Genomic DNA, 16,657 nt, shown 5'->3' on the forward strand with positions numbered 1-16,657 from the left:
ACCGTTGACCTTAGGTCAAATCTGAGGTCAATGTCCAGAAATACTTTGAAAGATCGAATGCGCTTTTCCGCAGCGCTTAAGCTCTATGGTTCCCGACTTATGCGCCGATTTGTGAAAAGTTATCAATCGGGAACAAAAAGTCGGTGAACATTTTACCTTTGATGACCTCCAGTGACTTCAGCGATGACCTGATGAAAAAAAAAATAACTTTACGATTCTGAGAGATCTTATAGCGAACTATCTATATTGCTTTACCACGTGTTTCTAGCTTGCTTACTTTCCGAGATACCTAACCTGGTGTGGCCAAAAAGCCCCCCCCCCCCCCCCCCCACCACCACCATTGCGAAGTTGGCTGAGAGGCCCACCCGGGCGCGGATTAAAATGTCAGCGATTGTTAGGTATGGATAGCAGGTTATGTCAAACCCAGGTCTCGTATTTCTATCTCGGCTTCAGGTCAATTTTGCTATTTTTCATCGTGCCTCGCTGGGGAAATGAAATTGGGCCTTTCTCGCACTAATTTGCTGTATCGAACTACCTATTGCATGATGTATCAATAAATATAGGAGCAATCCACACATACCGTAACTCTGATGCCTTGGCTGGCGTGGCCACTAGGCTGCAGAGTTCGAGCCAGTTGGCATGCATGCAGGTACGGAGGTCAACCAGATACACTTCAGATTCACTCGTCCGCATCCACACACAAACAATAGAAACCAAATCATCCTTACGTTCTCGCGTACCCATATATCGTAACAAGAACCCGGCTCCGTGTTCCCGGGTGACCTTTACTCTCATGACCATGAACGGTCCAGCAGGCCCATTGAGACTGCGGTTCCGTGACAGACCGACGTCGCCCGCTGCTGCCGGCAGGGGCCCTCCGCCACCGGCGGGCCAGTGCTCGCGACGCGCGGCCACAGCCGCAGCGCACGCCTCCTCATGTGGACTCACACAGGTTAGTAACTACCAAGATTACTTTTCTACTCGTAACCACTGCTGGAACTTTTTCTCTTGCAGGCGGGACCGTCGTTAAAGTGATTGGTTAGATGCCACGCGTTCTCGGCCTGATGAATTACTTGGGTTTATGTTTAAATTTAGAGCTATTGTATGCTTTTTGTGCCATGTTGCAGCTCAATCGGTTCACGAGGTAGTGGTGAATTCGTCAAGGAACGTCTAAATTAGGAAATTGACTTGGTGACATAACCTTTGACCTGATTTAGAAATAGCATGTCTTGGCTCTAGCACCGCCCAGAAAAGTACCTGTATATTTTTGCATAGATCGATCGTACCTCAAACGGTCAAATATCATCGAGTTATGACGAAATAAAGAAAATACGTAACAATAATTATTTACGAGCACCTTTCTGCTTCAATCTTCTATTTAATGTAAACGGTTCCTACCTCCCTATGAATTTATTTACCATGTCGAGAAAGTGCATTCCAGAAGTGTCAGAGCGTATGCACGTAGAATCGTTACGAACGAGCGCGAAATGAATCGGCACAGCTCCGTATACCGACGGGAGAATGCAGCATGAGCGGCCCAGATGTTAAATTCCTCGGGAAATGGTGTTGAAAATTTAACTAGCACCGCGGCGGTACATGCGATTGTGAGGTAGTCCTATCGTAGCACATCGATTGGCTTGAGAGGGCAAGCTTTCTGAAGCTTACTAACCCTCGCCCGCACATGCCATTTTCCCATCCTAGAACGCACATGGGGGGGGGTGATTGCCACCCCCCCCCCGCGCCATTTCGTTCCTGTTGGAGATAGAGCTTAGCGGTAAAGACCAAAAATATTCTTTGGGAAGAGACGAATCCAATGATACCCAGTTTTACCTTCTCAGGTCAGTCATTGACCTTCCAGGTCAGGTCAAACTAAAAAAATGTTGCTGTTTTGGGTCACCGTTGGATATCAAGTGCGCTGCTTATCATATACCGATGACGATGCCGTTTTCTGGTGCCAAGCCAGCTAGAACCTCTTTGTCACACTACCCGACCAGGTTTTTGCTGCTGAGGTCATTTCAGGTCAAGTTAGGTCAAGGTCAATTATATGTGTTTGTATGTCTGTGTGTGTCTGTGTGTATATTGATGTGTGCACCGATTGTTTATGTGTCCATATCACATGAAATCATGGTCTGAGAAGCTTTTACCAAAAATGCAGTCAAAAAACTTCACAAAAAGTAAATTCCGCTTGCCCAAAACGCAATTATCTTAGATGAACTAGGTTGACCTTGACCTTGACCTTGACATCTGTACATCGTCGAACAACATGTTCCATGATAGGTGGGAGGTAAGACTGGCAAAAAAGGCCGAAAGCAAGGTGTCAAAAGCTCACAAGGCCGATAGCCAACGCAAGATGTTGAGAATTGGCCATTTGGGTCATGACATGACCTGAAAAACAAGGTCATATCTCCGAAACCAAAAACCACAGAAACTTGAAATTTTGAGTGGACATCAAGAAAGGATAGAGGAGCAGCTATACGAAAAATCAGCCTCCTAGCTCTAAAAATGTTGAGTGCAGAGCAGAAAGACTACCTGGGGGGGTGGTGGCAACCCCCCCCCCCCATGTGCGGGCGAGGGCTAATAGAGAGGGCCATAGGTGTAGCAACGTATCTCTTTGGTGAAGGATACCTTTCACCAAAGTTTCAGATTGGCGAAGGATCCTTCACCAATCTTGGACAATGCAAGGGAGGGTCTTCACCTACCTATGCTTAGAACTACTGGATTCGACGGTTGATCAAATGTCTGCTTTTTAACCCGCGCCCGGCTGGGGGTCCTGGATTTCCACGCCCTGCTGGGGGGGGGGGGGTGTTTGAACACCCCCCTTCTAACTCGGCTCCTGGGCCACGTAGCGATACGCGGAAGGCGGCGTTCGAAAGAGCACCAAAAATAATGACGAAATCACTTCGGTCACTTTTTTGGTCAGGTCAAAGGTCAGGTCACCAGAGGTCATTGAAGGCAAAATTTCGCCGATTTCCAGGTCGAATGTCGACAATTTCCGAGAAGCCAACGCATAACTCGGGAACCAATAGAGCTACAGCGCCGCGGAAAAGCGCATTCGATAGCCCTATTAACGCCCTTTCTGAGTAATTCTCTCAGAATTGACCTAACGTCAACGGTTTTGCCTGCAGAGGGCAAAAACTGCCAAAATAGACGATTTTTCGGGAACAGTTTTTCTGCAATAACTTTTGACTCAAGCCTTGCACGAGCATTCTTTTACCGACATCGTGTTCCTCTTGTCAAGACGCATCGAATGAACTATAATTTGACACTGAAAGTTCAACTTAAAAATTTGACCTCTGGTCAAGGTCATGATTTGACCGGACATTGTCATGTTGCATATTAGTGGATCTGTATCGTCGAGCTGAACATATATAAGGCGTTTTCATCGCTCTAGCATGCCTCTTTCAAAAGTTAGTAGCAAAAAACTGTTAGATACCATTCGTGACCTGAGATGACCTTAGGGGCATAAACAGGGGTCACGGGTGCCGTTTTCATGTTCAGTGTGTCAAAGTTACTTGTAATTTAGTGTTTGAGAGTGTTTAGAATGACTTTCGTCCGAGAAAGACGGTTTTGAATTTTCTCCCATTGACTTATAATACCTAGAGAGGTCGCAAAATTGACCCGACCTTAGGTCACCGATATGAAAATTCCGAATTTTGTACATACTGTTGCACTTATCAATTGCTGAAAGCTTCAAAGCGATCCGTCACTTGGTGTAGCTATGGCATACATTGAAACATTTTATGATGTGTTTATGAGGTGAGGTCACTTGTAGCGACCTGGTGACCTGACCTTGAAGGACCCTGGTCTGAAATTTTCACAAAATGTATAAAATTGATAGATGATAAGGTGCCGCCGTTTTTTTCAGATATCCGCGAAAAACCGCAGGGGGGGGGGTGTTCAAAAACCTCCCCCCCCCCCCTCCCAGCAGGGCGCAGGTTAACACACTTTGACCATTTGCCCCAGTAGTCAAAATTCCTTAGCCGAGGCCCTGATTTACATCTTGCTGTCATGGCAAGATGCACAATTCAATTTTAGGCAGGCATTGAAAATTTGACGTTAATGGGATGATAAGGGCGTAAGATATCTGCGAAAAACAAGGGGTTGGCGAAATTCGCCCCCCCCCCCCCCCCGCTTGCACTGTGCGTGTTGGTTGGCACGGTCCTGTCCCTTTTCATAAGGTTCAGGTGGCATCCTTCACCAATATTTTTGGCGCTCCTACACCCATGGAGAGGGCGCGTTGATACTTTCCCTTCTAAGTAAGGTCCTGGGCCGCATAGCGGCAATGAACAAGCGACGTTTGTAAAAGAATAAGAAATTAAACCTTTGTTGAACCATTGGACTATCATTTTAGGGGGAGACTCAGGGGCGCCGCCGCGGATTTTTGACTGGGGGGGACGGACTGACCGACTGAAAACCCAAAAGTAGACATTCTTACCGTGGGTTTTTCGGTCGGATGCATTCAACGTTTAACCCTATTAGTGGCAGGCTCCTGGCTACCCCTATTAGTGGCAGGGGGGGCTGTTTACGACCCCCCCCCCCCCTTGATATCTCGAGATCTAACGGGCCGATTTTCAAAATTCAAACGGCATTCGATTTCGATCAACGAGATCTACATTTCTAAAAAAAAATGTCAATAGGGGGTAGATGGGGGTAAAAACGGGCAAATTGCAGATACATTTTAGACTGTTTATCACGGCCAGATTTCTGAACCAATCTTAACGCAACTTTTGCCGATCGATAGAGAATGAACCAGGAATTCACATGGATCCTAAAAATATGCATTTTCAAAAATCATAGGCGGATACAGATCATTGAGATTGGGGGTACACAAAAAGTATAGTAAATAAGGTTTTTGTTGGTACTGTTTCTAAAAAAAAGGGTGGCAATGGTCTTGTTATGTTACAATTTTCTTATGAGAGAACGGCCTCGTTTCACAAAGCGATTCCGTAACTTACGCCGTTTTTTGGTCTTGTATTGCAAGTGCATGTGAAGCGATGGCGATAGTTTGAATCGTTGAATTTATTTATCTTCCAAGGAAGAACAGAAGGCAGAAGGAGAAATGAATTTATCGCTTCACATGCGCTTGTAATACAAGCCCAAAAATTGACGTAAGTTACGGACTCGCTTTATGAAACGAGGCCAACGACTACAATTGTATTGGTCATGCATAGGCGGTGTCAGGGCACCTATGTTGGGAGGTAAAAAATAACCCCCCTTTTTGGACGCCTGGATCCGCCTATTATAGCAAAAACGTGTCAAAAGAGGATGCACAAAAACTTTGTATATGTTATCACATGATACCTTTCATTCGCTGTTCGTAAAACTGGTGCAGCATCGTGATCTTCGCCCAAATGACTCGCTTCACGAATAGGACCCCCCAATTCCCAGTGCTCTGGAGCCGCCCCTGGTAAAGTTATGAACTTGAAATTTTCAGGGAATGTGCCCAATTTAGTTTTAGGAAAAGTCAGAAAATTTCAGCATCGTAGCTTCAGCGCTTTCGGAGATATTCCCGAAAAACCTGAGGGGTGGATAAAAACAACCCCCCCCCCTGCCACTAATAGGGTTAAAGCAAATATGCCACTTTTAACATAGGGTTTTGAACTGAGGTAACAATTTTGTAGCTTGAGCTGAGACGAGAACAAATCAGGAGCTTTTATGGCCCAACGATCACCCTAGCCAAATATATCGGTATCGATTTTAGGTTTGAAGACTGAAGTCATTCTCATAGATTACACTTGATCCGCGCGGTCTGTTGAGGCTCCAAAGGCAAGCCGGCCGAGCCGGCGGGGAATTTGGAGAGCTCAGGCACCCCCGACTTGGCGGAAACGGACACCCATGTTTAGGTATTTCCTTAACCCGCGCACCGACGGGGGGGCGGATATCCCCCCCCCCCCCCCCTGAGGTTTTTCGCGAATAGCGGGAAAACCGCGGCGCACCAAAGACTTTTGGCCAATAACTCCTTACAGGAACAAGATACAGACGCGTGGATGGTCTCATTGTGTTCAGCTCGTCAAGACGCATCGAATGATATTCATGATGACCTCGAGGTCACGTGACCTGAGGACCTCAGGTCCTCAGGTCACGTAACTATGATATCCCCACTCCCCCGGGGAGTGGGGATATCATAGTTACGTTGCAGACGGGATGACCGTTGCTCATACAAACTCAACTCAAGCCTTTGGCCATGAGCTAGGTGCAAGTATTATCACCATTAATTTGGATGGTGATTCTCATGACAGAATCTCCCCTGGATAGAAACTCAAGGACGATTCAATCCACGCCTACTGGCTCGAGTACGAACGAAGATTGAATAAGTGTCCCTCTGTCGTCGGCGAGAGCGCCGCGTCGCAGCCGCAGAATAACCGGGCTCTTGTATCCCCAAAACAAATTCGTGTCCGTTTTAACCAGAGCAGGCATGTCGTGTCTAGCTAGCAGTTGAGGGGGAATGCTTGTCGTTGGTGGGGGATTCATATAAGTATATTTTTGATTCCAACGCAAGCACGTATCGACGTACGTTACAGTTTGATTTCCCAATTCGTTTTATTGTTTTATTATTTTTCGAGCAAAACTCGTCACCTAACTTTCTCATTAGTACTTCTCAGTTCTCACTGGTGAACGATGGTTCAATAAAATGTCAATAAAAAATCCTTTAAATTTATAAGTAAGTTGCCTTTCAATGAACCTTGAAATAGTTGTATTTTTTCTTCCGAATGCAAGCATTCCTCCGCCGTGTTGCGTGACTGCATTGCCTAGAAAAGGGAGTGGCTATTGATAGAGCACGCGTGCTTTTACGCATAATTGACCATAGGGCGACGAAATGTGAAGGTTTTGTTCTATTGCGCCATTGTGGAGCTATGAAGTCTGTGATGACAATTTTATCTCATAACGGCCTTTTCTCGTCTTGTTGCCCTCTGTACGTTTTGAAATAGCCTTTTTTTTAATAAATCCCTCAAAATACGTAAAAATTGTTACGTTTCTGAGAACTTTCAATTAACGCGATGCTGTCTTCAACAGGTGCGATCGCCGGCGCTGGTCATCGCGTCTAAAATCAAGACAATGCTCCCGCAACTCTAAAACGCCGTGACACTTATCTTCAGCCAACACATTCGGCACCGCCACCATGGGTCTGCTCCTTCAGTTGAAACTGCTTCTATGGAAAAATTTCACTCTTCGTCGGCGCCAAAAGGTGCGCATGGTGATCGAACTCCTCTGGCCAATGTTTCTATTTCTGATCCTGATGTGGGTACGCAGCCGAGGTCTCAAGTTCAACATGCACGAATGTCACTTCGAACCGAAGCCGATGCTATCAGCGGGTCCAGTGCAGTTTCTTCGTGGCTTTGTTTGCACATTCAACAACACATGCCACGAGCGTGTGCCTCCCGAAACGTCAGCGATCTACAAAGAGGCCTTGCTGACACGACTGCTGGATGACGTGGGTGCTGTACTCGAGCTCCGCGTCAACCGGTCGACAGCGCGCAGCGTGCGTCACTTCGCCACCGACCTGGCCTCGCTACGGGAGCTTGGCTTGCGGCTGTGGGCCGGTCAAGCAGAGCTGCGCGGCTCCATCAGCCTCGGCGATGTTATCACCAACAAGACTGCGTACCACGCCTTACTGAAGGAGTTCGGCATCGGTAACGGCCGCTGGGCACGCACACAGCTTCTAGGAGCGTCCGTACCTCTTGCACAGCTGCCAGAAATCGTGAATCGCCTCGGTCTTTTGTTGGCGCTGCCAGGAGCGGACGGACTTCTTTGCGACTCCGGCTTTTTCTCCGACCTTCTGCGGTCCCCGGCTGAGGCCACCACTTCGGCGATGGTGCGGGAGATCTGTGCGCTGCCCGTGGCCGATCAGCAGGCTCTGCTCGGTCGGCTGATTGCGCTGGTCGAACGGCGTAGGGTGCTGCGTCTGCTGGGCCGCGTAGTGCGTCAGTCCGGCGGCGGCGCACTGCGGCCCGATGACTGGCTAGCCGTGCTCAGACTCGGTCGCCAGGTGTCTGAAGATCTGCGGGAACTGGACACGTTCTCCCGGCTCTTGGAGCACGTCTCTGAACTGACGGAAGCCGTCAACCTGGACGAGCCAGAGAGCACGCTGAACGTTACCGGCGAGCCGATGAACATCAGCCAGCCGATGCTGCTCGCGATGAGGTTCCAGGGCGCTGTGTGTGGCGTGGACTACGCCCGCATGGCCATGCCCAGTGGCAGACAACGACGCCTGGCACCCATCAACGCTATCAAAGACAAAATGGACGAGATGCCAGAACAGGAGTTCTCAAATGACACATCCATTTCGGATGAGTGTAACGAACTCTTCCACAGTTTGGACAGCAACTGGATGACAAAGTTCTTCTGGCGGACAGTGAAGCCATTTGTACGAGGTAAAATTCTTTTCGCCCCAGATACACCTGTGACAAAGCGTGTCATGACGCGCGTGAATGCTACGTTTGAGCCGGTGCGACAAACACTGAAGTTCATGGAGGAGTGGCCGGATCGCTCGTGGTGGTACAGACAGCGTGTGTTATCCATAGTGCGGCGACTGGACAGTTTTCAGGCGGTGTGGCGTCAGGCGGAGAGCTGGGGCGCCTTCCAATCCTTGCCTCTGTTACCTGTGCCTACCAATAACAAAACTTTGAACTCCCTGACAAAGCGCTTATCGCTCCTGATTGGTCCTGGATCCGAGGAACGCTGGTCACAGCTGTTTGACACAGCAGATGAAGTGGCAGTGAACGCCAGCGTCTACTTGGCTTGTTTTGAGCTGAACAAGCTCGAAGGTTTGTCGGACGAGCACGCTTTGGTGAGACGAAGCAGTAACCTGACAGCGGAGAACATGCTCTGGGCCGGTGTCGTGTTCATGGACATAGAGCCAGGCGCAGAAACAATGCCCACCTACGTGCGATATAAAATACGCGTTGACGGCGATCGTGTTGATTCAACGAAGCATATCATGGACAGAATGACACGAATGGGGCCTAGACAGTGGCCCTACCAAGATCTGAAGTACATCACCTATGGTTTTGCATACATGCAGGATATTTTAGAGCACAGTATTGTTGAAGAATTGACAGGCGAAGAGGTGAAAACTGGAGTGTACCTTCATCAGATGCCGTACCCATGCTTCATCGATGATCAATTTGTGCTGGCAATCTCACGGACTTTCCCATTGTTCATGGTGCTAGCTTGGGTCTACACCTCAGCAATGATTGTCAAGTCTATTGTGTACGAGAAGGAGCAGCGACTGAAAGAAGTGATGCGAATCCTTGGACTGAGTAACGGAGTGCACTGGCTGGGATGGTTCCTGACCAGTTTCTCCTCAATGGTTGTCAGCGACGTGCTACTTACCATCGTCCTCGTGTACGGAAAAGTGCTAGAAAATTCGGACCCATTCATAGTCTTCCTATTCTTACTGTGCTTCACCATGGCCACCATCACGTTAAGCTTTTTGCTGTCTACTCTGTTTTCCAAAGCAAACCTGGCAGCAGCGGCTGGTGGAATTCTCTACTTTATCTCCTATCTGCCATATCCATTCCTCATCATTTGGGACGAGCACCTTGATTACCTGCATAAGCTGCTAGGAAGCTTACTGTCTAACGTCGCGTTCGGTTTCGGATGTTCCTACTTTGCACACTACGAAGAGCGTGGAGTTGGCATCCAGTGGTCGACCATCGACAAGAGTCCGATCGTGGGAGACGAGTTCAGCCTCTTGCAGAGTATGTTCGTGCTGCTGCTCGACAGTTTCCTGTACGGCCTGCTTACCTGGTACATCGAAGCAGTTTTCCCAGGCCAGTTTGGCATACCACGGCCGTGGTTCTTCCCATTCATGCGATCCTACTGGTGCGGTGTAGAGCCTCATACAATACCTGATAAAGAATCCGTGCCACTGACGGACAGCACGGGAAATGACAAGTTTGAAGCGGAACCGACGAACCTGCCTCTCGGCGTAGCCGTTCAGCATCTTCGCAAAGTATACGCAAACGGAAAAGTGGCAGTAGAAGATATGTCCCTAAACTTCTACGAAGGTCAGATCACATCGTTCCTTGGTCATAACGGTGCTGGAAAAACGACCACCATCTCAATACTGATCGGTCTGTTTCCACCAACAAAGGGGACTGCCAAAATATACAATTTTGACATACGCACGGAGATGGACCAGATTCGTCAGAGTCTTGGCATTTGTCCGCAGCACAATACACTATTCGATGAACTAACTGTCGCTGAGCACATCTGGTTTTACGCGCGTCTCAAGGGTCGTCTACCGGCTGAAGTCGATGAGGAGAGCGATCGTATGATTGAAGATCTTGGCCTACCGCATAAGCGAGACGAGCTGTCCAAAAACCTCTCAGGTGGTATGCAGAGGAAGCTGTCCATCGCTGTCGCCTTTGTGGGTGGCTCGCGCACGGTCATCCTAGACGAGCCCACGTCCGGTGTGGATCCGTACTCTCGTCGGTCAATCTGGGAGCTACTCATGAAGTACAAATCGGGCCGCACCATCATCCTCACCACCCACTTCATGGACGAGGCAGACATTCTCGGTGACAGGATCGCCATCATTGCACAAGGTCAACTTCAGTGCTGTGGCTCAAGCCTCTTCCTCAAGAGCAACTTCGGCTCGGGATACTACCTCACCCTGGCACGTTTCCAGGAGAGTCAGGTGACGCTGCGTATCAGCTCGGACACTGAGGTCCCGGATGGGCCCGGTGAACCTGCCGGCGATCCGTCACGAAGTGTTGAAACCATGCAAACCACATCTGCTGATCGTAACCGACGTGCGAGCGGCCCGGATCAAGAACAGGTCACTCGCTTCATTCAGGAGTACGTTCGGCGCGCATATCTATTGGAAAATTTCGGCACAGAGCTGACATACGTTCTTCCTAACGACCAGCGCCTTGCCGAGCGGCTGGAGCGTCTTCTGGAAGCGCTCGACGACAACTTGACTCGCCTCGGCATCACCAGTTACGGTTTGTCAGACACCTCTCTAGAGGAGATCTTCCTGAGACTGGCCGACGACGGGAGCCGACTGAGTGAGCGCGTGCTCAGTCAGCAGATCAGCAGCATCACCGATGGTGGAAAGTATCCCACGCGCTTACGCACTGGTGATCTCCGACGTCACTCGCTGTCGCTGCTCAACACGCCGGCTGGTTCACAGGAGCAAGGGGTTGACACGCGTCGTCACTCCGGCTCTTTTGCGGCACAGACAACCGCCAACTTCTCCGACGATGAAGCGCCCACGCCAGTTACACCTCCCAAAGTGAGCCCAGCGCCGCCACGAAGCGCGGTTACCGCCAAGCTGGCTGCGAGGGGCGCGGGTTATACCACCCCGCTGTGGGCTCGCCACGTGTGTGCTCTTCACGTCAAACGATTCAATCACTGTCGGCGCAACGTCAAGGGTCTCTTCTGCGAGATAATCTTGCCGGCGTTCTTCGTGTGTTTGTCGATGCTCTTCACTCTGATCCTGCCTCCCCTGGAAGAGGAGCCGCCCCTGGAACTGTCTCCGTGGGTTTATGAGCCACCGTTCTATGTCTTCTTTGCAAACGATCACATCGAGTCATCTCTGGCGCGACGATATGAAGATGAGCTGATCGGCTTTCCGGGCATCGGAACGAAATGTGTTCGAGAGAACGCGACATGCGGCAATCCGCCAGCTCGTACGCAGTTCTATGCAGCAATAGGAAAACCGGTGCGAACTGCTGAGTGCTCATGCGCCACTGGAAGTATGGAGTGTCCGTCAGGCGCCACCGGGCCGGCACCGGCGCAGGCACCCGGGGCGGGAGGCGAGCTGCTATTGAACGTCACAGATCGCAATGTCAGTGATTGGCTGGTGAAATCGCGACCCGAGTTCTACAAGACCCGCTGGGGTGGATTCACGTTTGGGTACAACAACCCGTTCGCAACAGCAAACTTCAGCAGGTACCGAGCAGCAGTGCGAAGGATTGGAGAGGCATTGCTGGGTGTTGGAAGAGATGCACTACTCAATGTCACCGATGACCAGCTTAGAAACCAGACATACGATATATCACTGAATGATACAGATGGGCAAACAGATAACTTCACCTATGTGCCGTTTGGTCTAGCAGATGATGCCTTTGACAAACTGGAGGACTTTGCCAAAAACTCTGAGATTCTGGACAACGTGAAGATATGGTACAACAACAAGGGCTGGGCCTCGTCCGTTGCTTATATGAACGCATTCAACAACATGTTGTTGCGGTCTCGCTTCAACTCGTCAGTAAAACGCTGGTACGGCATCGAAGCCATCAACCACCCGCTGAACTTCACCCGCGGCCAGCTACGTCGTGAACTCAGCAAGCAGTCCGGAATCAGCCTCCTGCATGCCATCTGCGTCATCTTTGCGCTGAGCTTCGTGCCAGCATCGTTCACGCTGTTCCTGATCGAAGAACGTCAGTGCAAGGCAAAACACTTACAGTTTGTGTCTGGCGTACGGCCAATAGTGTATTGGGTGGCTGAGTACATGTGGGACATGTTCAACTACTTGATATCAGCTGGACTGTGTGTTGCGATCTTCTTGGCCTTCGGCGAAGAGGCGTACGTTTCTGAGAGAAACCTGCCAGGTCTGTTGCTGTTGCTGGTGCTGTACGGCTGGTCAAGCATCCCGCTCATGTATCCCGCCAGCTTCATATTCACTGTGCCTGCGTCAGCGTTCGTCACCCTCGCGTGTGCTAACCTCTTCATCGGGATAGTCACCACGATTGCCACGTTTGTGCTGGAAATACTCAACGACGAACAGCTGCAGATGATCGCAGAGATATTAAAGAAAGTGTTCCTGGTTTTCCCACACTACTGTCTAGGCCGCGGTCTGATGGACATGGCCGCTAACCAGCTGAGAGCCGACACGCTAGCGGAATTTGGATTTTCCGCGAAACGTGACCTTTTCGAGTGGACGTTCTTGGGTCGGAATCTGTTTTGCATGCTTATCCAAGGCGTGCTAGCCTTCCTGCTGACCTTGCTGATCGAATACCGTCCCGGCTGCCGGCGCCGACAGCTCATGCCTATGGCGCCGATATCAACAGACGACATGGACGTTGATGTGCAGAGAGAGCGACAACGCGTGCTCAGCGGACGTGCCGACAAGGACATACTACGCGTGTTTAACCTGACCAAGGTCTACAAGAAGGGACGACTTCCAGCCGTCAACCACCTCTGTCTGGGTGTGCGACGCGGCGAGTGCTTTGGTCTTCTGGGCGTTAACGGTGCCGGCAAGACGTCCACTTTCAAAATGTTGACTGGCGACACAACAATCAGCTACGGTGATGCCTTCATCTGCGGCCGCAGCGTCATCGACGACCCGGTGCGTGTGCGTCAGCAGATCGGCTACTGTCCGCAGTTTGACGCGCTCGACTCGCTCCTCACGGGCCGCGAGCACATCGAGTTCTACGCCCGACTGCGCGGAGTGCCTGCGGACTGCCTGGCACACGTGGTAGAGACCAACATCCGCCGGCTGGGTCTGTCGCCGCACGCCGACCGCACTGCCGGGAGTTACTCGGGCGGCAACAAGCGCAAGCTGTCGACGGCCATTGCGCTGATCGGCGACCCGCCGCTGGTGTTCCTGGACGAGCCGACCAGCGGCATGGACCCGGCGGCGCGCCGCCTGCTCTGGACCTGCGTCTCGGACATGGTGCGCCAGGGCTGCTCGGTGGTGCTCACCTCACACAGCATGGAGGAGTGCGAGGCGCTCTGCACCCGACTGGCCATCATGGTCAACGGCCAGTTCAAGTGTCTGGGCAGCCTGCAGCACCTGAAGAGCCGGTTCGGTGACGGGTACACGGTGACGCTGCGCGCGCACCCGGGTCAGCTGGCGGCCGTGGAGCGCCGTCTCCAGGAGAGTCTGCCGCAGGGCGAGGTGCGCGAGAAGCACCACTCGCAGGTCTCCTACCAGCTGCCGTCCGTGGACCTGCGGCTGGCCGGCGTGTTCCAGCTGCTCGAGGGACTGAGAGCCGAGCGACTCGTCGAGGACTACTCCCTCAACCAGACAACGCTCGACGAGGTGTTTGTCAGGTAAGTTTCCGATGGTCTGTGTGTCTGTTAGATATTTCAGAGTCGACCTCAGTTGAATTGAGCTCAAATTACGTATGGTAACGTCATTGTTATCCTCAGCTGAGAGATGATTAAATTTCAGGAGATCTGCATAAAAAAGTATCAGAGGGGCTCAAAGCATGCAAATTTTCCAACCTGACTACTAGCTCTATAACCCGACAACAATGTTTATTCTAAAAAGATCTAAACTGTTTTGATCAAAAAGTTTCAAAAAGTTTTATTTGTAGCAGGTAGCACTTCAAACTAAACTGCCGTCATTGAACTCGCTTTGGTCCATGTTTGCTAGTGGCCAAGGGATAAGTGTTAGTTGCGATGCCATCGGATTGACATTTCACTATTTGCAGCTGAAAATGCCGATTTTACATTCCCATGCGCTATTTGTTTGTGTTGAGAACAGTATGTCTGTACTGGACTGGCTTTTCGTCGATTACGAGTGCAGCCTTTACGTGATGTGGCTTTTTAGGGTCAGCTGGCTGAACACTGTTCAACTGGGTCTTGTGCGTTGTTTCCTTGGTCTGAGTTACCGTGTGTCTGTGCTCGCATTCAGTACCGTGTGTGTCAGCTGATAACCTTATACACTGGAGCTATGTATACCGGAGCTAACTGCCGATGTTCTATCCGCACTGACCCCCAGGTTCGCCGGCGAGCAGACCGAGATGCTGGAAGACGAGGTGGCCGGCAGTCGTCTGAGCCTCAACGACCAGTCGACGCGCCGGTTCCGCGGCCCCAAGAAGGTGCGCTTCCCTGCCAAACAAGAGACGCCAGCGCCGGCCGGACCCGTGGGCAACGCCGACGGTCCCACGGCGTCCTCCGAGCTCCTGCCGCCCTCTCCACCGACCGTGGACGTCGGTCAGGTGCGGCTCACAGACATCACAGCCGTGTAGGAGGGGCCGTGTGTTTGTTAGCGGTATAGCCGGAGCCGTGAGTTTAGCCCGTGTCGTGAGTTGGGTCGGCTCGCGGACATCGCAGCTGTGTAATCAGTGCCGTGAGTCGGGCCAGCTTACAGACAACACAGCCGTGTAGGAGACGCCGTGAGTTGAACAGCTGTGTGGCCGACGCGGGAGATAAGTCCGTGCCGTGAGTTTGGCCGGCTCACAGTCACCAGACAGCCGTGTAGAGGGCGCCTCGAGTCGCACATCTGTGTCGCCGGAGTCATGAGATTAGCCCCTGCCCCGAGAGTGGCCGGCTCACAGAGTTTACAGCCGTGTAGGAGACGCCGTGAGTTGAACACCTGTGTAGCCGTCGCGGTGAGTCCGACCCGACTCGCGGACCTCACGGCAGTGTAGCAGTGCTGTCGCTATGAGTGGTGAGCGGCTATCTCGGACCCGGAGATAGACGGCGCTACCGATCACCACCCACGGCTTCCGCCTAATGCCAAGCGGGTATACGGTGTCAATGGGCTTACCTGATTATCCATAGCAGCGTGTGCCGGGCTACAAAGCGATGTCTATCGGTCATTGTCTACCTTGTCTAGCGATATCAGTTGACAAGGTCCCTTTTCAGGTATTTAGGTGTCTAGTTGGCTTAGGCATGTCTCCGTCGTCTGAATCTTGGCTGTCATACAGCGCGCATTTGGAACGTCTGTAGGTAGTTAGATAGGGGGGATATCCTCTCAAATTAGTGGCGAACGTCCAGCATCCATGTGTGACGATCAGGCCCTGTGGACCAGACTGCACTAAGAACAATCGCTCCTGCCAAACCATGCTTATGGCGTGTAGCACTTGACTGACCATAATGCGAGGCGAGGGCTATGAGCAACTGGCCGACTGTCAAGACAGTTTGTCCGACAGTCAGTGACGTTTGGCCGTCCGCTACCGCCCTTCTCCCAGCACCATATCGATGGTGCCAGTATTTTATTTTCACTGAATGTTGTCTAGTGGTGATAAGGAGTTTAAACACGAGGAAAACGTAGAGTATTGAAGAAGACTTAACTGTAAGATAACGAATGTGAGGTGTTGTGCGCAACATTGTCTATATTCAGCATCGTCTATGTTATGTCCGCCAGGCGTCGCTTATGCCACAGGTTTAGGGTCGGTAGATGGCGGTAGGGTGAGGAGCAGCACTAAATGCATACGCTGCGTTATCTGTGGTATTTTATTCAGTTCAGTATGTTAGCCGTTATGTTCAGTTTATTTTTGTTGTATCCTCTACGCTACGTACATGGTGTCTGGATAGAAAGTCACGAAGATCTGTTGTGAGCGCAATGTTAAATGCCAAAGATCAAAATATAGATCTGACTCAGCCCATCATCTTTGTATGTGTTACACTTCCGACACCACTGGCGGATCTAAATCAGCGGCGTCTCATGTAAACGAGAAATGTCTGCTTCTACCTGCAACTCGCATCGGAAGCCTACGAGGCTTGCTTTAGAACACAATGCAAGGTATCAAAGATCATAACATGTATACTGTATAGATATGCGCGCATGAATTCTGCTTGCGATATATTACGATATGATACAGCACTGTTACGGATCGTAACAACGCTGGCTCTCAGGTTACTCAGATACCTACCTAATAATTTCGCTGCTTTTATGTTGAGCGGGCTGCGCAATGTGTAAGGCTGCAATATTGATGGAAAATACAAGATGGTACGTCGCCTCAATCCCTGGTCT

At 50.8% G+C, this 16,657-nt stretch overlaps 1 protein-coding gene across 2 annotated transcripts; it reads left to right on the forward strand.

Annotated features, from left to right (window-relative positions):
• Window positions 1-817: 817 nt before the first annotated feature.
• On the forward strand, window positions 818-16,285 carry LOC122379794 (ATP-binding cassette sub-family A member 7-like). Of its 2 annotated transcripts, XM_043362281.1 has the most exons (3): window positions 818-952; window positions 7,015-14,004; window positions 14,678-16,285. In XM_043362281.1, the coding sequence occupies exons 2-3, from the start codon at window positions 7,121-7,123 to the stop codon at window positions 14,925-14,927; spliced, it is 7,134 nt and encodes a 2,377-aa protein (XP_043218216.1). In that variant the 5' UTR covers window positions 818-952; window positions 7,015-7,120; the 3' UTR covers window positions 14,928-16,285. The 2 variants fall into 2 exon arrangements, with proteins under 2 accessions (XP_043218216.1, XP_043218217.1); XM_043362282.1 differs by lacking the exon at window positions 818-952 and having other exon boundaries at window positions 6,837-14,004.
• The last annotated feature ends 372 nt before the right edge of the window (window positions 16,286-16,657 follow it).

Source organism: Amphibalanus amphitrite, unplaced genomic scaffold, assembly GCF_019059575.1.
Source record: "Amphibalanus amphitrite isolate SeventyFive unplaced genomic scaffold, NRLGWU_Aamphi_draft 000084F_arrow, whole genome shotgun sequence".
Classification (NCBI taxonomy): Eukaryota; Metazoa; Arthropoda; class Thecostraca; order Balanomorpha; family Balanidae; genus Amphibalanus; species Amphibalanus amphitrite.